At 40.2% G+C, this 23,418-nt stretch overlaps 1 protein-coding gene across 3 annotated transcripts in view; it reads right to left on the bottom strand.

Moving 5' to 3' along the window:
* The window catches only part of LOC117901779 (protein bunched, class 1/class 3/D/E isoforms-like), a 48,655-nt gene that overhangs the window by 20,939 nt on the left and 4,298 nt on the right, over window positions 1-23,418 (bottom strand). The window contains exons 1-2 of one of the 3 annotated variants that reach the window (XM_034812686.1): window positions 19,443-19,618; window positions 2,159-2,210 (exon numbers count right to left, since the gene is read on the bottom strand). In XM_034812686.1, coding sequence (XP_034668577.1) covers window positions 2,159-2,210; window positions 19,443-19,603 — 213 coding nt within the window. In that variant the 5' untranslated portion in view covers window positions 19,604-19,618. Of the gene's footprint in view, window positions 1-2,158; window positions 2,211-8,362; window positions 9,483-19,442; window positions 19,619-23,418 lie in introns of those variants that run through there. The other 2 variants (XM_034812685.1, XM_034812684.1) reach the window with 2 other exon arrangements.

Raw genomic sequence — 23,418 nt, forward strand, 5'->3', positions numbered from 1 at the left:
CGCCAACTGTTGGGGGGCTGCCGTGATGTATCCGTAGAAGAGTCATCTGTGGGCGTTCAAACGGAATTTCATTGAGGTAAAAATATGTTCGAGATGCTAATTGGGGACCTAATTTGGGAACTTTTAAAGAGGCAAACAAATGAGGAAAATTCTAGTGAAATTTGAGGCAAAGCCAGAGTAGATTTTGACTTCTTCCTTTCACCAATTGATGACATTTATTACCGCAAGTAACAGAAGACTCTGTAGCGCACTCTCTCCCCTCTAACACAGAGTAGCTTAGCAGCAAACGGATGTACAAAATGTCATTGCAGACTTTCACTCGAGACAGAAACAGAGATGACGAAACGGAGGAGGATGGAAAGGCCTACTGCGGTGTGTGTCACACAGACAGACCGCGCCCGAGGGCAGTGTCAGTGCTTTGGTGATTGAGTTGAATAATTATAATTATTATCTCAAAGCAAACACAAATCGTTGGTGTTTTTGTTGTCTTCAATTGGCAAACAATTTATGGCACTTTTGAAGTGTGGCAGTTGCTGCGAGTGTGTGTCCGTGTGTGTCCAGAGATAAGCAAAATCCATACAATTGCGAACAAAAATGTCTGCCATTTTGTAAACAACACAAAAGCCCTGATAAGAGGCCCGAGAGTAGAGAGAGCTGCCTACACCCCAACCCTCCGCTCTGTTGAAGCTCATAAAAATATCAGCCCGAAGCCAGCCTCGCATAAAATTTTTATTTTATTGTATTTATTTTTTTTTGCTGCCGCCAAGGTCAAAAGCAGCAACAGAGAACTCAACGCATAAATTCTGTGGCAAACAAAAAAGAGAGAGGGGGAGAGAGACAGAGTGGGGGTGGGGGTGAAAAATACTTTCACAAAGAGAGCGAGAGAGAATGCGGGAAAAACTTTGTGTGGCAAGAAAGAAAAGAACTGCAGTGAAAATAAAATGAAAGTGTGTGTGGGGAGAGCGAGGAGAGGGGAGCGGAGAGCAATTGAATTGACCCAAATGACCATTATGGGTGGCAGCAGCAGCAGCATGGCCACTGCTCTCTCTCTCTCTCTCTGCATCTTTCAATTGGTATTCGTGGAAAAGGAAAAGTTGATTGACTTTAAATGAGGCATGCCACAAGTTGCCACACAAGACACACGATACGACACGACACAACACACAAAATGTGTCACAAACAGCCAGAGATCCGGGAGATTTTCTATTAACAATTGATGCTTTGATTCTGGGCTTTGCCTTAGAAATTATTCCTAAAAGCAAGCGGTTGCCTTCATGAAACGTTCACAGGTGACTGGCAATGGTCAGTGTTGAACAACTCCAAGCAGAAACTAAAGTTTAAAGATAATTTACTGCAGCTACAAAGTTGTTAAGTGTCGAATGACGTTGCTGGCGCCTTTTTTTATGGCTTTTAGGCCCTGAAATGTTGCCAATAGCTTGATTAGATTGCCTCAAATTCGATTATTCCCTGAGCCCACAAAGATTACCCATAAACAAGTCGTTGGCTTTCCATTCATGAGGTTCATTGAAAGTGTTCAAAAAAATCGTTTGTCATCTTGTTTGGTAGGTTGTTCATTTGCTTCTTCGCTGCTTTTAATTGGGTCTAAATATAGAATCGCCTCCATTGATATCCGTGCTGAGAGGCACTCACCACAAAGCAAGATTCAATTCAATTGAACTAAATTCGTGCCTCGAACGCACACAATTGAAAGGCAGAGGGAGGGCCAGCCCACTCTTGATTGAATTGTATCTTTTGGTTGGCCCAGCATCCGAGCACATCGCTCGATGGGCCTTTCAATTGCCCTGTTGGCTCTATTTATGGACTGTACCGGCGAGACCTTGCCTAATCGAGATTAAGAATGGATCTTCCAACAGTCCAAGCGGCCAACCGCTTTCATGGTCAAAAGTTCAAAAACGTTTCGCTCAGTCCATGACGTCGTCGTCGCCTCTCATATTTTTTTTTCATATTTTTTCAGCTTTACAGATAAGACTTGTTTTTTTTCTGACATTTTTTGTGTCCATTATAAAGATTAGCGACTGCTTGTTATCAGTTCTTATCTATTTTATGACCTGATGGTCGTATTAATAAAACTCCGATGTAAAAACAATTAGAAATCGAATGAAAATTGAATGGGGATTGAATTGGGAATTGAACTTACCATTGCCTGTTCGATTTTGTTGTCAATCGCAACTGCACTTGTTCCAGATGCACTGAAAGAAATTTATGGGAGGGTAAAGAATTAGTTGAGAGTTTAAGGTGAGGGAAAAATGTTCATAAAATAATTTGGTGATACATTTAAAGGCTCTACTTTGGTTACTGACTACCCATCTAAGAACCCACCACTGCAGTTGACTCACAACTCTCCGACATTTTACATGAACTCCTACCTCTACCCACAATTTATTGCTTTAAGCCAACTGCCATTTGATGACACACACCATGGCACATGGCACATGGTGCCATTTCTATTATTAGAAATTATTGCGTGCCAGAAAACAAAACCAAAAACATTGCGGCTTGATAAATAATAGACGGGCAGCCAGACAGAGGTACTCCCACATCGATCTAAAGTGTGGCAGAAGTTGTTGCCTTGAGGCAAGATCATGGCTGTATTCGTGTGTGCGTGGGTTCATTGCTCCACAAAGTATTTGGGACTCAAATATCACTTCAGACTGGATTATCTGTGAGAGACGGGCTCATAAAAGTACGCTTACTTTAAGCTGTTTTAAAGGTAGGTTTCTATAGAATATTAATCAATTTTGTAGGTCCTTGAAATGTTTTTCTTTGCTCACTTAAAACCCGTCATTAGCGCCGATCGAAGACCGGCATTAGTGTTGATCAGAGACCGGCATTAAAGTTGATCAAAGACCGGCATTAGAGTGGATCCAAGACCTGCTAAATATTTTTAGTTTTCTAGCTCCAAGGTGAGCCAGAAATTTATGCCTAAATCCATAAAAAAATTCTACTCTTTGCCAGCTTTTATGTAAAGCGAATTCAAGTTGGAAAATTACAGTGTTGGCGGATTTATCTAGCTTTTGCCAGTGTTGCATAATGGCCACGCGAATTGCACAAAGCAATGCTGTAATTTTCAGTGTTAAGAAAGTTCATGCCGCACCTCTCTTTGATTGATTGGTTGGCATTAAAATAAAATTTAAAGAAAAAATTCAAAACTCCACCAAAAAGATTTCGATTTCTATTAAATATCTCCCATTCATCTTTCACTCTGGCCCCTTGACAATTTAATTGCTCATTTGGCATTGCAATTAGATGGGGAGCTTAGATTGGTTGTGCGGGGGGTGCTTAAAACTTTAACTCGACATCGAGGAAGTTTTATTGTCAAAGTGACCTCAATTTGCCCGACTGACTGTCTGTCTGTCTGTCTATCAGCAAGGTCAGACTGCCAAAAATAGCGTACATTCGAAGGTCTCCCCTACGATCTCCCACCTGGGGGAAAAGTCTTGCTTGATTGGATTTTAATTGAGGCTTGAGTTAAAAAAACTATTGAGAGATGATGAGGCTATTAAATCTGTCAATTAAATAATGAATATGCGATGATTACTATGCGTAAAATAATTAAGTAGAATCCATTATTTAGAGAGGACATTGATTATAGAAAGCATTTATCGACTTTTGTTAGGTCTTTAAATATTAAAAATATACAGCTAAAAATGCTTTTAAAGTGTTATTCGCACAAAAAAAACAAAAATTGTTCGCATGATTAAACACATTTTATGTGACTGCGGCTCTTTTGTGTTGAAATGCATTTTAGTTTACGAGAGATGCGAATACTATAGGGAAAAGGAATGAGGCATGGAATGGGAAATGCACAAATGATGAGATGCGATGAGACTTTTGGATGGATTTGCAGCTGGCGAAATAATTAAAGTCGCTGTGGCAGGCAGGCAATAAAAAACCGAGACAAGGAGCACCGCAGCAGAAAAAACAGAATCGAAATCGGACTCAGAGGTTGCTCGGAAATCCGACACGGCGACTCCACCCTGAGTGCACAGCCACAGCCACAGCAAGGACGCGATGCGGCAAAGTTTTTTAACCTGAGAGGGCCCCAAGGGCCAGCGGCGTATTTTTTTATGACTTTTCATATCTCGAGAAAAGTAAAAGTCTTGGCCCTCCCCCCTTCCATGCAACGGATGCAGACGGGGCGACGAGCGCCGGTAGAGTGCAATGACTCATGTCGTGACTTTTGTTCTCTTTCTTTTGGCACAAAAATGCGAGTAAGTGCGAACAAATGAATAAAACAACGCTACATTTATTTAGTCAATGTCAGACGCGGACAACGGTCATTGGCGTCTTGTGAATATTGTTGTTGTTGTTCACTTTTATTTGTCACGGGTAAAAGAGTAGGAGTTTTTTCTTCTCTTTTCCTCTTTTGGGTGGAAATCCGTGTGTCGCGTGGCAAGAGTATGGAAATACCCATTGGTCATGGGAATATGGAAATTGCAAGAATTAAAATCAGTTTTATTGTTCCACTGCAGCACATTTATGGCCTCCTAGATTGCATCGAACATTTATTTAATTTAGGCTAAGTTTCCAATGCTTCAATTTCAACAGCGACCCCCAATCTAAGACCCTCTCCTAAGCCCATCATCTCTATGCAGCATCAGACTTTCGCAATCATCGCACAGCTGGAAACATCATTGGAGCTTTTATTGTTATGGATTTCTTATCATCATCCCATCAGTTGTTATCGTCTGGCCTCCCTTCTGCTGTGCAAGAATTGTACAAAGTGAAAAGAAGCAAACGAAAGACAGAACAGCAAACACAAACACACACAACGTAGAGCAGAAGCAGAGCAAAGCAAGCGAAAGAAGAACACCAACAAATAAATAGGGGCGCATAAAGAAATGCAAAGTTTATTAAAGTTCAAACGCTGCGCAGTGCGGGCTCCCGAATAATTCTCCATCAAAAATACGAATGATGTCATTTATTTATTTGTTTTCATTTTGTTTTTGTAAGTTTTCAGATTATTTTATTCATTTGATTTGCTGTCTTTTTTTGTATTTATTTTATTTTCGCTTCTACTGTTTTTTTCATGCAATTTTGTTTATCAAATCACGTGATGAATGAATAAAAAAAATCAACAAAAAATATGAAATAAAAGCTGTCACTGACAATAACAAAATGCAAATTTAAAGCAGCGAAAAAGGCAATAAATGAAGCGCGGCTTTAGTTGAGTTTTTTTCTGTGACAAGCTTTAAGTTGTGCTTCGAGCTTTTTATGGCCTATATAGAACTTAGGAACTTATGTCGTTGTTTGTAGGATAAATCTATTTATAAGAAATGTTTCTGTATATCAAGTTTAAGTACGATAAATTCATTCAGAGTTTAAAAATGTTTCTAGAATTCGTTATTCCATTCCATTCCTCATTCCATCTCCCAAAACATACAACTTCGAACACCTCTAAAACTTATATAAAACCATCAGATATCCCCCCATTTTCCAAGTAACTCAAAGTATTCCGTCTAATACCAGACCCAATGCAAGTTTGTTTTGGTTTTTATTTCTGGTTTGGCTTTAGTATTTTCTTTTCTCTATTTTGTTGCATTTTTGCTGGCGCCACTCGCTTGAACGTGCCATTTTTCCCTCACTTGGCAATTGCAAAGACATCGTCAAATTACACGACGCCAATTGGCATGCAAATTTGGACGAGTCGAAGTCGTATGGAACCCGTTCGATAAGCGAATTATCGCTGGCCAAGAGCCAAGTGCCCGGCGGCCAGGTTAATCCCTTGAATGTCGCTGCTCTTTGGCATTTTCTCTACTTGGGGTCTATTTTCATGCCATCCACCACATCGGACGCACCCAAATAACAGGCGACACTTCGACATTCCCGAAATTTTCAAAACTGTTGCGGATGTCAGGCCATTGCTTCGATCCCCCCATACAAATTGCTCTTCCAGCATTTTTCACACCAATTGTTTTCCGCCAATGCGGCAAAAAAGAGCCAGTCCCAACCACCAAATGGAATGGGGGAGAGATATTGAAATTTTTGCTGATGCAAAACATTTCTGCCAAAGAGAACTTGGCATATTTATGCCACAACAACTCCTCGATTTCCCGGTGACGACCGAACGAACATTTCTCGAGTGTTTATTTGCATTTCGCGGAGTGTCTCACGAGCTGGGGGATCTTGAGCGTTCCATGGGAGCTCTGATGACAGTGAGTTTACGACTCCAGGAAGTTGACATCATACAAAATGCTGGGCGCAAAAAAAAAAAGAAAACAAATAGCCAAAAAACAGGAAGTGCATTTCGTAACAAAATATGTAGAGGGGGGATGGAAGAATGCGTAACAAAATAACAAATTTAAAATATTAGAGCTGCTTTTTGGGGGATCTCCTAAACGATCTTTTCAAATTTTGGAAAGAAATACAATTCAATTAAATGCACATTTTTTAACAGAAATTAAATTTCTTTGGGAAGTCTCATTTAACCTTATTTTTTTATCAGCTTTGCCTCTCTTTCGAGTCGATTTTCTGAATATTCGCGAGCCTTATTCGAGTCCCATTTTAATCGTGTTCGAGTGAACTTCATTCATAAACAATAAATCAACACAAAATGATAATAAGAAATACAACAAAAAATGGGAATAAATTAAAACAAACTAAAGGCGACAACTGGCATTTGCCCCTGACCCAATTAAAATCGAAAATCATGGAAATGAGACAACAAAAAAACACCCAAAAATATACAAAACAAAAATATCCGTGTAAGTAGGAATGGAAGAAAAGGGTTCCAAGACAAAAACAGGCCAGGCTAAAACCGTTGAAAAATAAAAATGCCACTGCCATAAAAGTGGTCCAAGTGCAAGACCGGTTCGGTTCGTGTCGGTTTCGTGGTTTGCCGCCTTACTGCCAAAGGAAGCCTTGCTGAAACAACAACAAAAAGGCAAAGAAAATGTCTCCAACTTGTCAGGCTTCCATGGCAAAGATAGGCGCGTGGCAGGCAGTCAGGCAGGCAGAGAGCCTGTAGCTCCAGCCTAATACACAACTTTGCAACAAGTTGCCTAACTGGACGGTAACGGACACAAAAATAAAACAACAAAAATGAGGTCAGCGCTAAAAAAAAGCATAGTATTTCATACACAAAGTCCGCACACAGAGCTAACGCTGGCTGCGATGCGTTGGCCCGTTTTTCGATGATGTAAGGCGGCAGGAAGCGACAGGCAGGCAGGCAGTCAGTCAGGCCTGGAACTTGTATCCGTATAATCGTGCAGGCAGCAGTAAAAAGCTCTCCCAACGGGCCACAGGAGGCAGTGCCAGAGGGTGCCTGGGGGGAGTGCAAAATTATTTCCCTAAAAATTACACCATTCTAAATGCAACCTAAAACTAATTTGTGTAGCTATAAAAAAAACCCATCAAATGTGCAGCTTCCGTAAACCTGATCAAGCATTTATGATCTCTCTCGCCGTCTCTTACCCAACAAATATCATTTACCCATACAATTAGAGCGTAAGCCTCCCCAGCCTCTGGGGGTAAATATTTATGTGTGCTTATAAAATCAAGATTCAGATACAAGCTACATACTCGCATCGCTTCGTAACGCTATATCCAACTTAGCACCTTGAAGTCAATTTAGAAGACACTCTCTAAGTTGTTGGGTGGTTGCCAGGCACGGCACAGAGCCAATAATTGTGGTGTCTGTTCATTATACATCAGCATGATGTCTGTCCGCTCTGCTAATTGATTTTTTAAGCAGTGTATCACATACAGCCAAAAGTTGTTATTGATCTATTTATAGCCACCTGTTCAATAGTCGCTTGTTTTCCCTACAAATTTCCACATGCATTTTTCACATAAATTTGCTAAAATTAGCTGCAAAAGCAATTGGCAACTGTCATTGGAGACACTTTGGAGCATTAGTCACCCACATTTGGGGGTGGGGTAATTATTTAGTTGGATTCCAATCAGCAGTGGCTGATGATACCATAGCTAGCGCTGAAAGTGAAGTTGTATAAGCTAGGAGTTGCGTAACACGGTAATGTACATACATATATGCTTTAAAGTAAACAATGGCTCTCATATTCCCATCTAAAAGTAGAACCCAAACAAGTCTACCCCACAATAGCAATCCCATAAAATTACCCACCCTACTGGCTTACTTAACCAAACGCCCAACAATTTTATCTCAGCACAGATAATGGAATGTAAACACCTATATAAAGTGCTACCGTATTCCAACCCAACATAGAAATCCCTAACCAAATAGAGGCTTTGTCAAAGAACGATTTCCACCTTTAGCTGGACAATAACCTCAGGCTATCTGGCAGAAAGTAGCAGTGGCTGAAAGTAGTCAGCCATAAGGCTTGGAGGTTATAGCTCTGATCTAAACCTAATTCATACTCACTCTGGCAGAAAATAGTCGATGTATTTCATTACGACTTCCCGTACGGGATCCTGTTGTTTGCCAGAAATACTTGGATACATATCGAAATCCATATTGCTTTTATTATTATTATTATTACTAGTAGTGATATTATTGATATTATTGCTGCCGGTTTCAGTTTTCATTATCGTTAATACGATACGTTGCGATAAGGTGTGTCGGGTGCGTAGAGCAATTTTTCAAGTGTTTCGTTTCGCGTATGATATGTTTGAATTTTTTTTTGATGCTTTTTATCTGAGGGGTGTATACACACACACACTCAAGCACGCACGCGTCCTGTTTCGTGGGCCAAAACAACGGGTTAATTGGGTTTTGTTTTGTTTTTGTCTACTCTCTTTCGGTTGGGCTTCTCTTTTAATGAGTTTCACTTGCAATTATTTTAAATGCACACACACAGGCACACACACGTGTGTGCTTTTTTGTAGGCTTTTGTGCTTTTATTTTTGTGTTCTGTTCGTTTTTTTTGTATGCTTAAAACAAACAAAACAACAAACTTGGGAGCTCTTTTATTTGTGTGCTTCTTGCCCTGCTGAGAGAGCGTACAATATGACTCTGCTCTCTCTCTCTCTCTCACGCTCTCTCCTCTCTGTCTGTATTCAGCTACCTTTGGGGTATTTTCTTATTCAGCAACTCAACTCCCTCAGCGCGCGCTCTCTCTCTTTCTTGACTAGCTCTCTCTCTCACCGAGTGAAAATGTTAAAATGCGCGCGAGACGTTTTTATTTTTGGCTTTTTCGTGTACAATTTGATTCTGTTAAGACCTTTTGCAATTGTTTATCTGCTCCGCTGAGCTTTTCTATGCAATTAACTAGACTTTTCATTCATTTAGAGATCTCTTTGTTGGCCACTGTACTGTGTGCCCCTTTTCTGCTCTTTTCACACTTTGCTCTCACAATTTTATCACACACAAAAAACACTTTTTGCACACGCACACAACGGGCAGAACAACGCCTTTACAATTTATTTGTTTAAACTAAACAACAGCAACATAAAAAACAAAGCCCAAAGCGAGAAAAAATGCTTCAAAGCTGTATCTCCTCTTTATCTGAATTTTTTTCGTGTTTGCTGCACCAGAGCTCCCAACATAATGTTGACGTCTCTGTCGCTGTCGCTGCTGTTGGTTGCTGGCGCTGTGGCTAGAGACACAGAGAGAGAGAGCAAATCGGTGAAAGAGAGCAACGCAACATCCGCGCCAGGTTACAACAGCTTTTGGTGGTGGTTTTGTTGGATTTTTGAAGTTCCGAGAGAGCAAACAGACAGACAGCAGAACTAGCGGCAGCGATGGAGCAGAGCAGCCATTGAAGCTGAAAGTTGTCTGGTTGTTGTTGTTGTTGCTGCTGCTGCTGTTGTTGTTGGGTGGGCAGAAAGGGCAGGCAGCGCTAAAGCAAAGCTTAGAAAAGAGGGGCATGGCATACGAAAAGCAAAGCGTGAACGGCAAGGCAGTTACAGTGGCCACTCGTTAGGTGAAACGGAAAATATGGGACGGTGGTTCATACATTATATCGAAGGGGTTCCAAACTGTATTATACTGCTGAGAATAAGGAGGATCAAGCTTATATTTGAGAGCATCTCTTGGACTTGAAAATGTCATAGAGCCGAGCACACCCTTGACAAAACCCACAATTTCAACCATCACAGCTAGCTCCCACTGTACTTCGTTTAGTTACTCTCCTTCTGACTCCACTGTTCTCGCTCTCCGAAAGCAAAATGATATGATTTTTTTGGGGGCCTGTTGTGGCCTTTCCACGTTTTTCCTTGGATCGTGCGGTAGAGGCAGGCGGCAAACAGAAAAATACACGAAAAATAAACAAACAAGATACAAACAACAAACAGAAATATTTCAGTTAATTTTTGAAGCAAAGAGAGCGCCCATGTTTCTCTCTTACACTCACACACACACAGTGGCATTAAAAAAGCAACATGGCTGCTTTTTTGAAAGCTTTTTAGCTGAATGCCAGATACAGAGAGAGAGAGAGAGAGAGCAAGCGAAACCATACAAATGGTTTTGTCAGCAAATGAGAAAGGCTGCGAGAGAGAGACGCAGTCAGAGAGAGCGAGAGCGACAGTAACATGTAACGGCAAAAGAACTTTTGAATTTCAGCGAAGCGATGCAGCAGCATCAGAGTTGATACTCCGACCCACCGTGCTCCATGCCACTTGACTATGACAAGGTGCCACGTTGAAGGCTCAATAACCCGTACTACCAGTGAGCACCACCAGCCGATAGACTGACAGACAGAACCACCACCCACAATGGGAAAGGTGGGAGAGCCATTGCCCATGAGCTGTGCATACATTGCTTTTCTCACGCTGTTGCTCTTTGGGTGGGGTAAAATATTAATATATCGCACTTCAGGTTCCAATCAGCTGATTATGGCTGAGAAAAAGTAGGGTAGGTAGGGAAATGTGGATCCCAAAAGAGGTAACAAATTCGTAGATTTCTTATCGTTTACGGGGCTGAAGAAGCGTCCGCGAAGTCCCTTAAATATCTACAAGCTTACCCATACTTTTCTCATATTTTTTTACAAGAACTACGACATACATATGCAAGTACATTCGAAAACTCACCTGCAAAAGATAAGAGAAGAGAGGGATCATTAATTAACACGAAATTTTAATCAAAGACTATACAATTAAATTACATTTTCTCCCATAGCAATGTAGGCCTAACTATTTCACGCATTTAGGCCTATTGTTTTCCGCAATTTTACTACATTGTTTTTAACGACTTTTGCAACACTCTCAACCAAAAGCCAACGGATTTCAAAACCGCATCGAAATTGTTAAAGAAAATTGTTGTTGGTCACGCAATGGATACACAAGTGAAGAAAATGAGCAGAGAAAGGGGCGAAATAGGAGAAAGAAATGTGCGTAACGATGGCGTTGTGAAATGCTGATTATGGAGTTGGGATTATTTTGATATTTGTGGAAATATTAAATATATGTATTTGCGTTGAGATTTAAATTAAAATAGATTATTCCACACTCCATTTCTGAACTCATTTGAATCTACATATGTTTACCCCATTTTGAACTCATATATTTCCATATTTACCCCGTTTATCTCTGTTCCGCTTCTCCCACAATGATAAATCTCAAAAATATGCAAATTGCTTAAGCAAATTGTTGATGGCAGCCAAAAGAAAAGCCAAGTGCAAATAAATGTCAACAAAATGCTTTAAACAAGCGGCGCCACGTGTCAAAAAAGTATTCAAAATATACACAAAGTATACCAATAAAATACTGTATAAATACCCCCGCTAATGAGTGCGATTTTCATGTTTGTGGAACAGCTGTTGAGGCTGTTGATTTTTCGCACAAAACAACATTGTTGTCGATTGCAGCCACGCCCCAGCAATTAGCAAGAGGCCTCTACTAAGCGTACCCAATAACAAAAAATAACAACGAACAAAAAAAAGAAACCAAAAAGCCGCAAGAGATCGTCAAGCCTAGCCGGATTAAGGCACTCTCCGCAACAAACAGACAACTAAGCAACACAAAAACAATTGTGTAACATAAAACAGAGTCTAACTGTGAACATTGTTGGCTGCTGACAGGGGAGCCCGTAGCGCACCGCAGCAAACTGAACCAGCCAAGACAGATAGATATTTCCAGGCATTGTTTGGTTGTTATGAAACCCAAGACACAGCCAGCGAACGAGCGAACAACCAGCCGACAACAACATTTAATCGCTTGAGGCTGGAGGCGACGCCGCATCATTATACCCTCACTCATGCAGGGGCCAGTACTTTGATTTTGGTGAGAAGTTGGAGACGGACTTGGACTCAGACAGCGATTAAAGCAGAAACTTTAAAGGAGTAGAGATCGTGGCTTCATTCTAAGCATTTACCTAGTAGTAGAAAATATTTTATATTTGAGCCCCTTTTCATCGAAAACATAGAGCATGCCGGCTTCGCCTCACTGAGATTCGCTGCCTTCCATGCACATTTGCTTTTTTGCAGCAGCAGCACAACAAAATCGTGAGGTTTTTGTTTTTGTTACTTTCATTTTCAGCGTTTTTTCCAGGCAATGGCAATTTAATGCCAGGCTGCAAGTCATTAGGTGGTGCCTGCACCTCTGACCTGCCCCATACCGTCACCAGCTCCAAACTGCAGCTCGATGAAAAGCGAAAGGCAAGCTCACGTCAAGTTCAACCTTTGACCTCAAGCCTGTACGTGTGTGTGTGTGTGGGTGGAGAGTGTTAAGCGTAAACAAAAAACAAACCAAAAATGCAACACTGATTAACCATTTGAATGTTTTCCACCGCTAATTTCCACTTGACATGTCAATTTCTCATTAATTCGAGTTGAATGTCAGCTGTCGCGGGGTGCCATTTAATAAATTTCAAATTCAAAAATGTAGATCCTAATGGAGAAGGACAAGGATGGTTTCCCATGATGGGGGATTTATTTATGCATATCTAAAACCTTTTTCCTTTTTCAATTTAATAATATAATTCCTGCTTAATCTTGCTGTAAACTTCCTTTGGAAAATTTCCCTTAACAAAAACAGTTCACCCCGTCACGCATTTTAATTAAATTGTATGCAAATTTACGCCCGGACTGCTCCTTAAAAATTAAATTAAATGCTCAAACAACAACAAGTTGAGGTTAAGCTTTTGCGGTCTTTTTTGCCTTTCACTCACGCACCGCTGCTGACGTTTTACGTTTGTTTTGTGGAGTCGTAAATTAATAAAACAAATAAAGATGTTGCTCATAAAAGTAAATAATAATAGCAAACACATAAATAAAGAGAGAGAGAGAGAGAGAGAGAAATCGGCTAGATGGCGGGGTATTTCAATGGGATTGGTTACCCACCATTCGAAGGGGAGTTGAAATCTGAGAATTAGTTTAAAGTTGTTTCACGTAAACACAAAAACTATTTGATAAGAGAAGCCACTGGATAACAAATAAACAAGGCATCTTCTTCCACTTTGCATTCATTTCTTTGATTATCCCTTAACTGCTTCGATCCCTTTACTGTTTCACTCCCTTTACTGATCCGACTCCTCTCCTTCTTGCACGACCAACCAATTGCAGCAAATGTCCCATTAGCCAAACTCTTTCCTGTCCTTTCCTTTCCTTTCTTTCATCGCTCAGAGCCTAGAGTGCGTCGTGTGCGTAAATGTGTCCAAATATAGACGCCGCAAAGTGTTCATAAATCTCTCAACAATTTGTTTGCTTGATGGGTTGACGTCATGTGTTCCGTTCGGCGGCATTCACTGAACATTGAAAATGTTTGCACTCTGTGTATTTACTTTTTAATTGAGTCATAAAACCCGAACCAAGCAAGGGGCATCCGTAAAGATGAAAAGTCGAAATATTTACAGTCGAAATATGATTGGGTTGAGCGTCGAGCAAAAAGTAAACGAAAAATGACGTCAAAAATTGAGTGAGTAAACCCGGCAAGTTGATAAACCTTTGGGCTTGAAGGGAGCCAAAGTTTTGGATGCAATACATAAGTTTGAGGGTACATAAAGACTCTTTTTCCATTGCTCAACTGTCTTCTTGGAAAACTGCCAACCTTCTTCCCTAAGACCACACCATTAACATTTATTTACTTAATCAGAGAAGGTCGTGCCGGTCACACCTTCACGTAAGTGGATTGATTTTCGATTTAGCTGAGAGACAGCTTGGCGGCGGCGTCGAGTGAAATATTATTCCCCGCGTTCATCATCTGTCTGTCTGTCTGTCTGTCTGTCGTGCCCAACGTTTTAGCATTATTAAACCCATCTAGTACGTATTTATGACTCGCTGGCAGACGTAAGTTAACCGCAGAGCGGTAAACAAATCGAAAGGAAAAAGGCACGTAGAACCAAGCTGCCACCCCTGAAAAGTGCACTCTGCCACAGCCACTAAACACGCTTGACCGGATCGACTCGACTCGACTCGACTCTATTGCCGTATCATTCATGTTTCACGTGCTAAATCCACACGGAGATAATCTTGTAAGTGGCAGCAAAAATATGGAAATGGAAACGTGTTTGTGCAATCAAATTAATCTAAGGAGGGGCAGGGGGACCTCAAGATAGTGCTAAAGCCAAGTCTATAATACGGATTATGGGTTAAACTCATTTTTCTATTAATCGTTTTTCCAGCAATCAACGGATAGGGGGAATGAAATGTTTCTTTGTTAGTTGCGACATGACAGACACCTAGCGATAATGGGAATCTAATTTTGATGATGATCGTATCGTTTTTTGTTTTGTTTCATGTTACTTTTTAATGTGTAATTATTAATGGGGAATTCTTTGCTTTACTTGACTGTAAAGTCGAGTTCTTGATGTACTTTCTTTGTTCGAAATATATCAGCGAGAAAGTCATTCAGGCTATGATGGATATGACATTTAATTACAGCCAGTTACTCATTGTACAGTAAAATATAATATTGTTCTGCAATAAGTTTCAGAATGATTAAGGGATCCTTAATAAAAAAAAACCCCTGATAACGATGAATATTTTCAATTGCAGGGCCTTTAAACTTCCAAAAAGCTCAGAAGAAATACATGAAAAAAAAACATTATTTCATAGGTTTAATTTCCTGTGAATAAATTCATATTTCAGAAGTCGAATATCCATTTCTAGTAACGTTTGTGCCACTAGTCAGAGCAGTCCAAAAAGAGGCTTTCATTTTATGCTTTCATTATTTGTTTTTCTCCCTCTTAGCGCTTGAACACCTGAAGAAAATGTTGCGGCCAGGCGAAAACAATTTTCATGGTCAAGCTAATTTGCATGTGCGTTTGCTGAACACACACAACATATGTACAAACATGTGGATATGTATATTTATGACTGAGTGATCTGTGAAGCAGACAACACATGTTTTTCGAGGCGCTTCTGTCTTGCCAGCCGCTAAAAACAAACAAATTAAAGCGTAGCAAAAATACAAAAAAGAAGCAAACCAAAAAAAAGGTGCAAAATGTGCAAAAGAAGACACAAAATAATTGAAATAAATATCTACTCGAGTTGTAAAATTATGAACAATATCCATAAATGACTACACTTAAAAGTGCTAAAACTTTACTCTCCCTCAAGCATAAATTTTGGCCCATTCCATAATTATTTTCAGTGTACATTATTTGACCTTCATAATTGTTGATTTTTCAGCCGCCACTCTCCGGCATGTGTAAGTTTTTACGAGATATTTTTCGTAGATGTTTTTGCCGCTTCGATTAAGGCAAACAGTTGGATGGTGCTGTGCCTGCATCCCTTTGGTGGCTGGCGCCCGAGATTCACCTTGAATATCGAAATTGTTAATTGTCTGTGGCCCGCTCGCTCTCTCTCCGTACTATTCAGAGAAGATTTATGCCCTCCCCCGTTGCTATTGTTTATATATTTCTCCAACCATTTAGTTGCTTATATTTCTTGCTGTTCGGCTTTAGCTTTTTTTTTTTTCGATTTTTGTTAAGCGAAAATTTATTGAGCATCAATTGTGAGGGGCGCCTCCGCCGCCGGTCTGAAGAAAGTACTGTGTACGGCATTCCCCCTCTTGTATGAAAGATTAATTATGGTTTTATAATCTTTCGTATTTTTTATTTTTTATTTTGCATACCGTTTCATTTATCATTTTTTGACATTGTCTTAATGTCAAGGTTAATGCATTATCGCCAATTTGCGTTGTACCTTGTTCGATTCGATGATGATCATCGCATCGGGAGAAAGATAATGAGAAATACAGTGAAAGGTCCCTACAGAGAACAGCTCTGAAGATTGAATGTAAATGTTACATCTGTGGGGTTGTGATTTGGTCTCTCTCCTAAGCTCTCTATTAGCAGTACTGCGAACATCATGTCATAGTGTCCCAACACGTGTGGTAACATTTTGTTAAATATTTCCCAAAAAAAAATGCCTACCACGCCTCTTTTTACCTACCCAACAATCCGAAATTTCTTTTCTGTGTACCCCTGTCTACGCCTCTCGCAATTAAAAATAGAACCAATCGATAGCTCGATATTAATAAGTTCCATGTCCTCCCTCTGATAAGCTTCGACAGCAGCAAAACTTCTGGCCGACAAAGTTCCCTCCTCGACTGTTGGAGCATGTGTTGCCGCTTTCACGCCGCTTTTCCACTTGAAGGAGCTCCGTGTCTCTCCCCAACCATCCTCGCCTCTCTCTCTCTACCCGCACATTCATCACAGTTGTAAGCATTTCTGAGCACGAAAAGGTCAAAGTTCATGTAGTAGCTGTTCAGGTGCATTTACCTTTTCAGTCGTTGACACAAAAAGACACACAACAACAAAATAAAACTTCTTTACTTTTTTTCGCAGTTGTTACTAGGCGGCACTGGGGGGCGTGGCTGTTGTTGTTGTTGCTATTGTTATTTCACTGAAGTTCTTAACTCTGTCGTCTGTCTGTCTGAGTTTTTGATGTTATCTGAAAGTTTTTGTGTTGGCATTTGTCCGAGTTCAAGGCAGTTCATTGCTGGAAGACAATAAGTAGCGGAAAGGGGACAGAACAGACAGAAAGTTTCGCCTAATTACCTCTCATTGTTCAGTTGTAGGCGTGAATTGGGAATTAAGAGAGAAGAAAACTGGGCACGGGGATGGGGAAGGTGCAGACAAGACAAATTGGAATCGCGTGTGCCCCCAAATTTGAGTTTGAGGCAGGAAGGAAAGAGTGTCACATGGGGTTAATGATGATGGCAGACAGTGGCGGAAATTACTCTGTGCTCTATCGTGAAACAGATTAAAAATTAGATTACGTTCAGAGTGGGACAATGAAGATGACACAGCAAAGTAAAGGCAGGAATGCTGTAACAAAGAACAACTTTGAGAAAATGTAGAACAATTATCGCATTATTCAAGGTTAGGGCAGAACAAAGAACAGAAATGTGTGGAATGTCTGATAAGAATAAAGAACAAAGTCAGAACTCGAAATTTTGAATGCGAAATTTGCTAACAAATACATAGTCAGTGTTGGAAAATTTCAATATATAAATTTGCTTGAAACAATTGAACTTAGGTCTGTTCTATCTAAAGCTGTGTCCACTGTACTCTCAGCAAAAGTGAGAAAATGGAATTGAAACAATGCACTGGAAGAGTTTTCCAACAAAGGAACTCGACGATATTTTGAATATTACATATTTGAAGGTGTAATAAATAGTTCCTTCACTTAGAGGCTGGAAAATATATGACAAAGACACAGCAAAAGGAGAAACAAAGGAAGCAGCGAAGAGCGCATTGAAGGTCAACTCAGTGCCAAGTTGATTAATTTGAAGGCGATGCATAAAGAGCACAGAAAAAACCAATTTGTAATGGCTTTCTTGTAATATGTGTACGTGTATTTGCATTTGTGCTTTCTTTTGATGACGTGCAGCAAGGGTGAGCACTTATTCTCAATCTCTTACACACAGACTACAATTCTGACGTCACCTCACCTCGCTCAACGCCTTGCCGAAAGACATCAGCCCATACCTGGCGACGCGGTCCCCTCCTTGGCACTGGTAGTGAACCCATCTTCCCGTTATTCCTAGTCGACTATAAAAACTGATGTGACATCCGCCAACAAAATGCGATTTGCCATCAAATACGAGTGTGAGATGGGGAGAGCTATGGAGGGGGGCTGTGCATTTTGCAATTTGCAATTAGAAATGCAATGAGCGATGACTGCGATAAACGGTCAAGCAAATGAACTTCACTGCCTCTGCGCCGCTCACACCTCTCTCTAGCCTTCACCCGAGTACAATATTTGGCAAGGGACGAGCGGGGGCGGGGACGGCGATTAATGCACATGGGCGCGCGTGGCTGTTAAAACAAACACAACGGCAAGACACCACCCGCAATGCACAAAAGGGAGAACCGAAAGAGTGCAAGAGTGGGAGAGCGCGAGAGTGGGGAGGGGAGTGGAAGAACGCGCGAGAGTGGGGAGGGAGTGGGAAGGCAATGAGCGTAAGGTGACTTATAAAACCAGCAGAAAAGAGAGAGTGGGGGAGAGCGCGAGGTACGGAACTACAGGCGGAACAATAAAATGCAACGATTTGGTTTCTTCTTCTGTCTCAACACGACTTTTTTGGGATACCCTTCCTAAGGGGTTGCCTATGCTGAGACCCTAGGGTGTTTAATTATAAAATGTATAATTATTTTCAAGCCATTTTAAATATAATCAGATCAACTAGCTTACCAACTAACTAGCTGCTACAACCGATCTGCTAGTGTATCCTAAGCTCCGGCCCTTTATTTTTATGACTTTTAATTCATTTTGCCCCTGCGTTTTCTTTACACCTTTTGTTGTTGCAATTAAAACAATTTGCATTTTTAGCAAATTTGTATTTTATATTTGTTGTTGTTTTATTTCATGTTTGCATTTTTCTGATTTATTTATGCAAATGGCTTGGAAATGGAAAATGATTTTGTAATAAAAAATAAAAACTATTTTATGGAAATACAATGCACAATTCAATGTGAAAAATGGCATGCCATAGCAGGTTTTGAAGCACTTAAGGTGCTAGGGGAATCATTTCAAATCAATGACTTAGGGAACTCAGGGATGAGTTTTGATTAATTTTAGTTCCAATTTATTAGGCTTACATCGTTTAAAGATGTTTTATACAAAGTATTTATGTAAATATTTATCCAGCTTCATTTAAATAATGTATTATATGTGGTAATAACCTGCTTTATAAACCAGATTCATGCATATTCATGGGGCTTTGGAAAAACTAGAAAATACAATTTCTCTAGGCATAAATCTCGTAACAAAAAGGTTGGTATTTAATTTGAATTTTTAATAGTCGCCGTTTTTGCCGGTGTTTGAAGGTCTTTCAATGTCAACTCTCTGATTAAATATTTGTGAGGACATTCTAAGAATTCATGGAGCCTTTTTCATGATTAGAAAGGGACGATATTAAGATTCAAGAATGTGCTTTTATGGCATTTGACTTTGAGTTTGTGAAGAGATGAGAGTACATCTAAGAGGAAATAATAGAAATGATCCTGAGCTGATGCTGATGCAAAATAAGGCTCTCTTAGCTTTCCCTTAAATCCCCCTACATAAAAAAGCGACCCTTGCTTTACGAGCACCGATTAAAATGCGACTGCAACTTACTTGTCGACTTCAGTGCTAAACATTCGCACCATGTGACGCTGCAGATACTGGGGCACCGATTGCGGCGAGGCTGGCGGCGTCTGATAGGAATTCATCATGGCCTCATCATCATCAAAGTAGCCCGAAGACGTGGAGGAGGAGGTGCGCGGATATTTAAGCATTTTATTTGGCACTATTTTTACTTTTTCTTTATTGATTGATTGACGATTGACTGGTTTTCACTCTTTGCTCTATATATTTAGGATTTAGTGGGTTTCCAATTGATTGGAGCTTTGAACAGATGGATAACTTTTCCGTGTAATTGTTGTATTTTTATTGTGGGGTTGCTGCTGTGTATTTAATTATTATTCAATCATGGCACAGGAAGGGAAATGGCAAACAAATTGGTTAGCCGGTCGAGCGACAACTAAAAACAAAAATTGCTTTGAATTTTCGATTTTTTTTTTGCATTAATTTTGGTTTTTTTCTTTGTGCGACGAGTTGGCGAGTCAAGAGACTCGGAAAGGGCGCGAGAAACTGAGAGAGACATGCAGCCAGTCGCTTGGACGTTGAGCAATTGTATTTATAATTTTATTTATATATTTTGCATTTTTTTTCTTGCTCCCACTCTCTGATAAATTGTTAAGCGCTGTCTGGAACTGGTTGCGCGTGCCAAATGGCAAAAAAAACTAATATGACAGAAGTACGGAGCGGCGACGCGAGAGTTCCCCGAGCACTGGCTGCTGGGTGGAGCGGGTTCCGCTCCTTACTCGGTAATTAATCAAGTCTTGACTAAAAATAAATATTAACCAATTAAATTTATCTATGGAGATACGCACAGCGGCAGCAGCAGCAGCAGCCATCGCCTAATTGTACTCTCCAAAAGATACAAAGTGCAAAAACGCAGACTAATTTTCATGTTTGTTTGAGATACGAGAGGAATTTTCGGGTGGCAAAATATCACAATGTGATTTTGGGTTCTTGTTTGGAGAAGCGAAGTATTTGTCTAGGCGTTGAGACAGGCTAAGGAAATATGGAGTGTAGAATTTGCAGAATATGTTCTATAATTTTGATTGTTAAATAATACAAATGGTTTAAGGTATAATTATGCCTAGAACTATTTGCCGGAATTGTCTAAAAAATCTCTTCCATTCGAAACCCAAAACTAATGTAATTTAGGAGTGGTTTACGGATGATTTATAATATTTATTACATCCATATAAATATGGTCTAAGGTTCATTAATGCCTCGAATTCGCTGCTAGAATGTGAGTGAAATTCTTTCCTTTCTAATAAAAATTGAATTCCTCGTTTATTTCCAATTTTTCCATCCCTTATTTATTCTAAACCCCCAAAAATGTTCCTCCAAATGGCATAAACATAAACCCCAAACACGAAGGCCGAATGTAAGGCAAAACTTTCGAACCAACCCAAAAAATATACAAAACAAAAAAATACAAAATGTGTTTCAAATTTTGTTATTGCTTTTTGCGTTTTTCCCTCATTTCGTTTTCGCTGGCGGTGTATTTTTAGACACAATTTTTGTTTGTCGTTCGTTCGCTTCGATTTAGCTAGATAGATAGATGGATTGTGCGTGCGATCTCGTGTACATAGATAGATTTTGTAGCTACCAAGTGAGTACATAAGGGACTGGCAAACTGGCGGATAAATAAGCGCCGAAGAATTCACAATCGGGCAGTAACAAGGTCAGGGTAACGCACGTCATTGCCTCGCCAGCGGCGTATCCGAAAGATACAGATACAAACAGACACTGTAGAGAGTGCTTCTGTTCGTCTACGCTTTTGTCGTGCATTCAACTTAAACTATAACAAATTGTTTAAACAAATATCTCTACTTTGTTCACACACAAGTAAAATATTTTACGTGATTTTTTTGGTTTAATTTTTTTCTTTTCTTTTTTTTTTGTTCGCGTTTACGTCTCACGCCGGCGACAAGTTTTTGTTTACTGAATTCGAACCAAAAACTGATTTTTACACAAAATCCAAAATACCGTCCCGACCCGGCAGCGACGTCGCACCCGGCGCTGGCGCTGACGCTCGGCCCGCTCGCTAGCTCTGGCGGGCCCGCTGGCTGCTGCGTTTTTCTGTATCGGTGGTAGGAGGCCTCAGCAATAAAATTATTTTCAAAAATACATTTCTTCTCTCTCCGCTCCGTAGTTTATGTATTTTGTTTTTTGGGAGACGTCGACTTATGGGCGAAAACAACCAAAATTTACACAGACGAACGGGCAGCCATGGAGGCACTTTTTCTGAACGATAACAGCGACAAGTCAGTCCAACGGAACGCCAAAAAACACAATTTAGATTACATCAAAGCACCGTTTTGTGCTTATCATACGCGTTCTATCTAATCGCATTCTGATAATTAGCATTCACTGATGGCAGAGCGAGGGAGAGAGAGCTAACAGAGAGAGAACAGCGATAGATAGAGCGAGAGGGCAAGCGTCGGCTGTGGGTGTCAGCTTTTCATGTTCGGTTTGTGGGTTCGAAATATTAAGGCGTTGAATAAAACCCCTAGAAGCTGATTGAAAGGCAATCATCATCAATTATAACGATGGCTGGAGGGCTGTGGATTTATGACAAATGTCAAGTGCAAGGGAAGGAAATCAGGAATCAATAATGGCAACGACTAGGCGGATGCCCATTAGAGAGACTTTGAATAAATTTTTAAAGAATTCTTCAGTTTTCAAACATAGCCGGAAATTCTGTAAATTCCATCACACATTTCCGCCAAAATATATGCAGCTTTAAAATTCATCAAAACATAATTCAAAGTAGACACACCGCAACTACTGGGACACACTCTTATCTTTGCTGTATCTTATCTGATTATAATCTAGAAGAATTATAAGGCTCTGAAGTATTACTCTTTGGTTTGCTGATATGCAAAAACACAAATATTCAAAACAAATTGAGACTTAAACAAAGAAAACTAATCAAGCGATTAATCATACCGAAAGCTATAGAAATGAGCAAGCAGAATGGGAATGGGAATAATATTTGCAAATGATCAACTGAGGGATTAGAAATGGGACTTGAGGTGGCCCACGTGGAAGGGAGCTAGCGCTGAAGCAAGCGAGAGAGAGAGAGAGAGAGAGCGCCGGCGCACCCTTTGAGTACACGAAAAGTCACCCTTAAGTGCTAAGCCACACTGTGAAAAAAGATGATAAGAAAAGGGTATTACGGGAGATTCATCTTGAGGCACAAAAGACGGTCATAAAGGTATGATTTAGTTGCCTCTGAAATCACTGCGTCATTCTGACAAAATATCTATACTATCAGTATTGTTAAACACACAAATTACTGCCGATTATTGCCTTACAAATCGATTCCAGACTATAGATAATCTCCATCACATTTGCCAGCCAATTCCAAAGACCGCCCCAAACCAATCAACCCAAATACAAATACACCAACTAAGTATACAAACTAATGCCATACAATTCCTATCAACGTCACGCAAAATACGCCAGCAAAAACTATCGAATGACAGGAAAAGCGTGTGCACTTTTGATTATAAGCCACTCGACTAACGAACTTTAATGAAAATATATATGGAAAGAGCTACAATAAACGGAAATCACACAACAAATAAGAAATGTAAAGAAAATGTAAGACTTGGCACATGTTTTGCATCCAATTTTGTGCTACAGAATTGCAGCTAGCAGCAAGAAAGTATCAAATGAATGGGACATGATGAATAAAGGAAGGAACATTTGATAGAAAAGGGGCCGAAATCTGTGCACGAAAAGGGAAGAAAAGGCGAAGGAAAAGTGCAGCCTCGACAAGTGTCGAGTTGGCGTGAAATTTACAACCAAGAAAAACAGTGAAAGAAAAGCCAGGACGGACGGGGGAAAGAGACTCATTGCAAACGATTCGCGCGCTCTTTGCTTTCTGATTTAAGCAAATTACCGCAGCTGGCCACCTGCGCGTATACGTAATGTGAATTTATTGGCTCATTAGAGAGTTGAGCAAATG

The sequence above is a fragment of the Drosophila subobscura genome, chromosome U (genome assembly GCF_008121235.1).
Source record: "Drosophila subobscura isolate 14011-0131.10 chromosome U, UCBerk_Dsub_1.0, whole genome shotgun sequence".
NCBI classification, from domain to species: domain Eukaryota; kingdom Metazoa; phylum Arthropoda; class Insecta; order Diptera; family Drosophilidae; genus Drosophila; species Drosophila subobscura.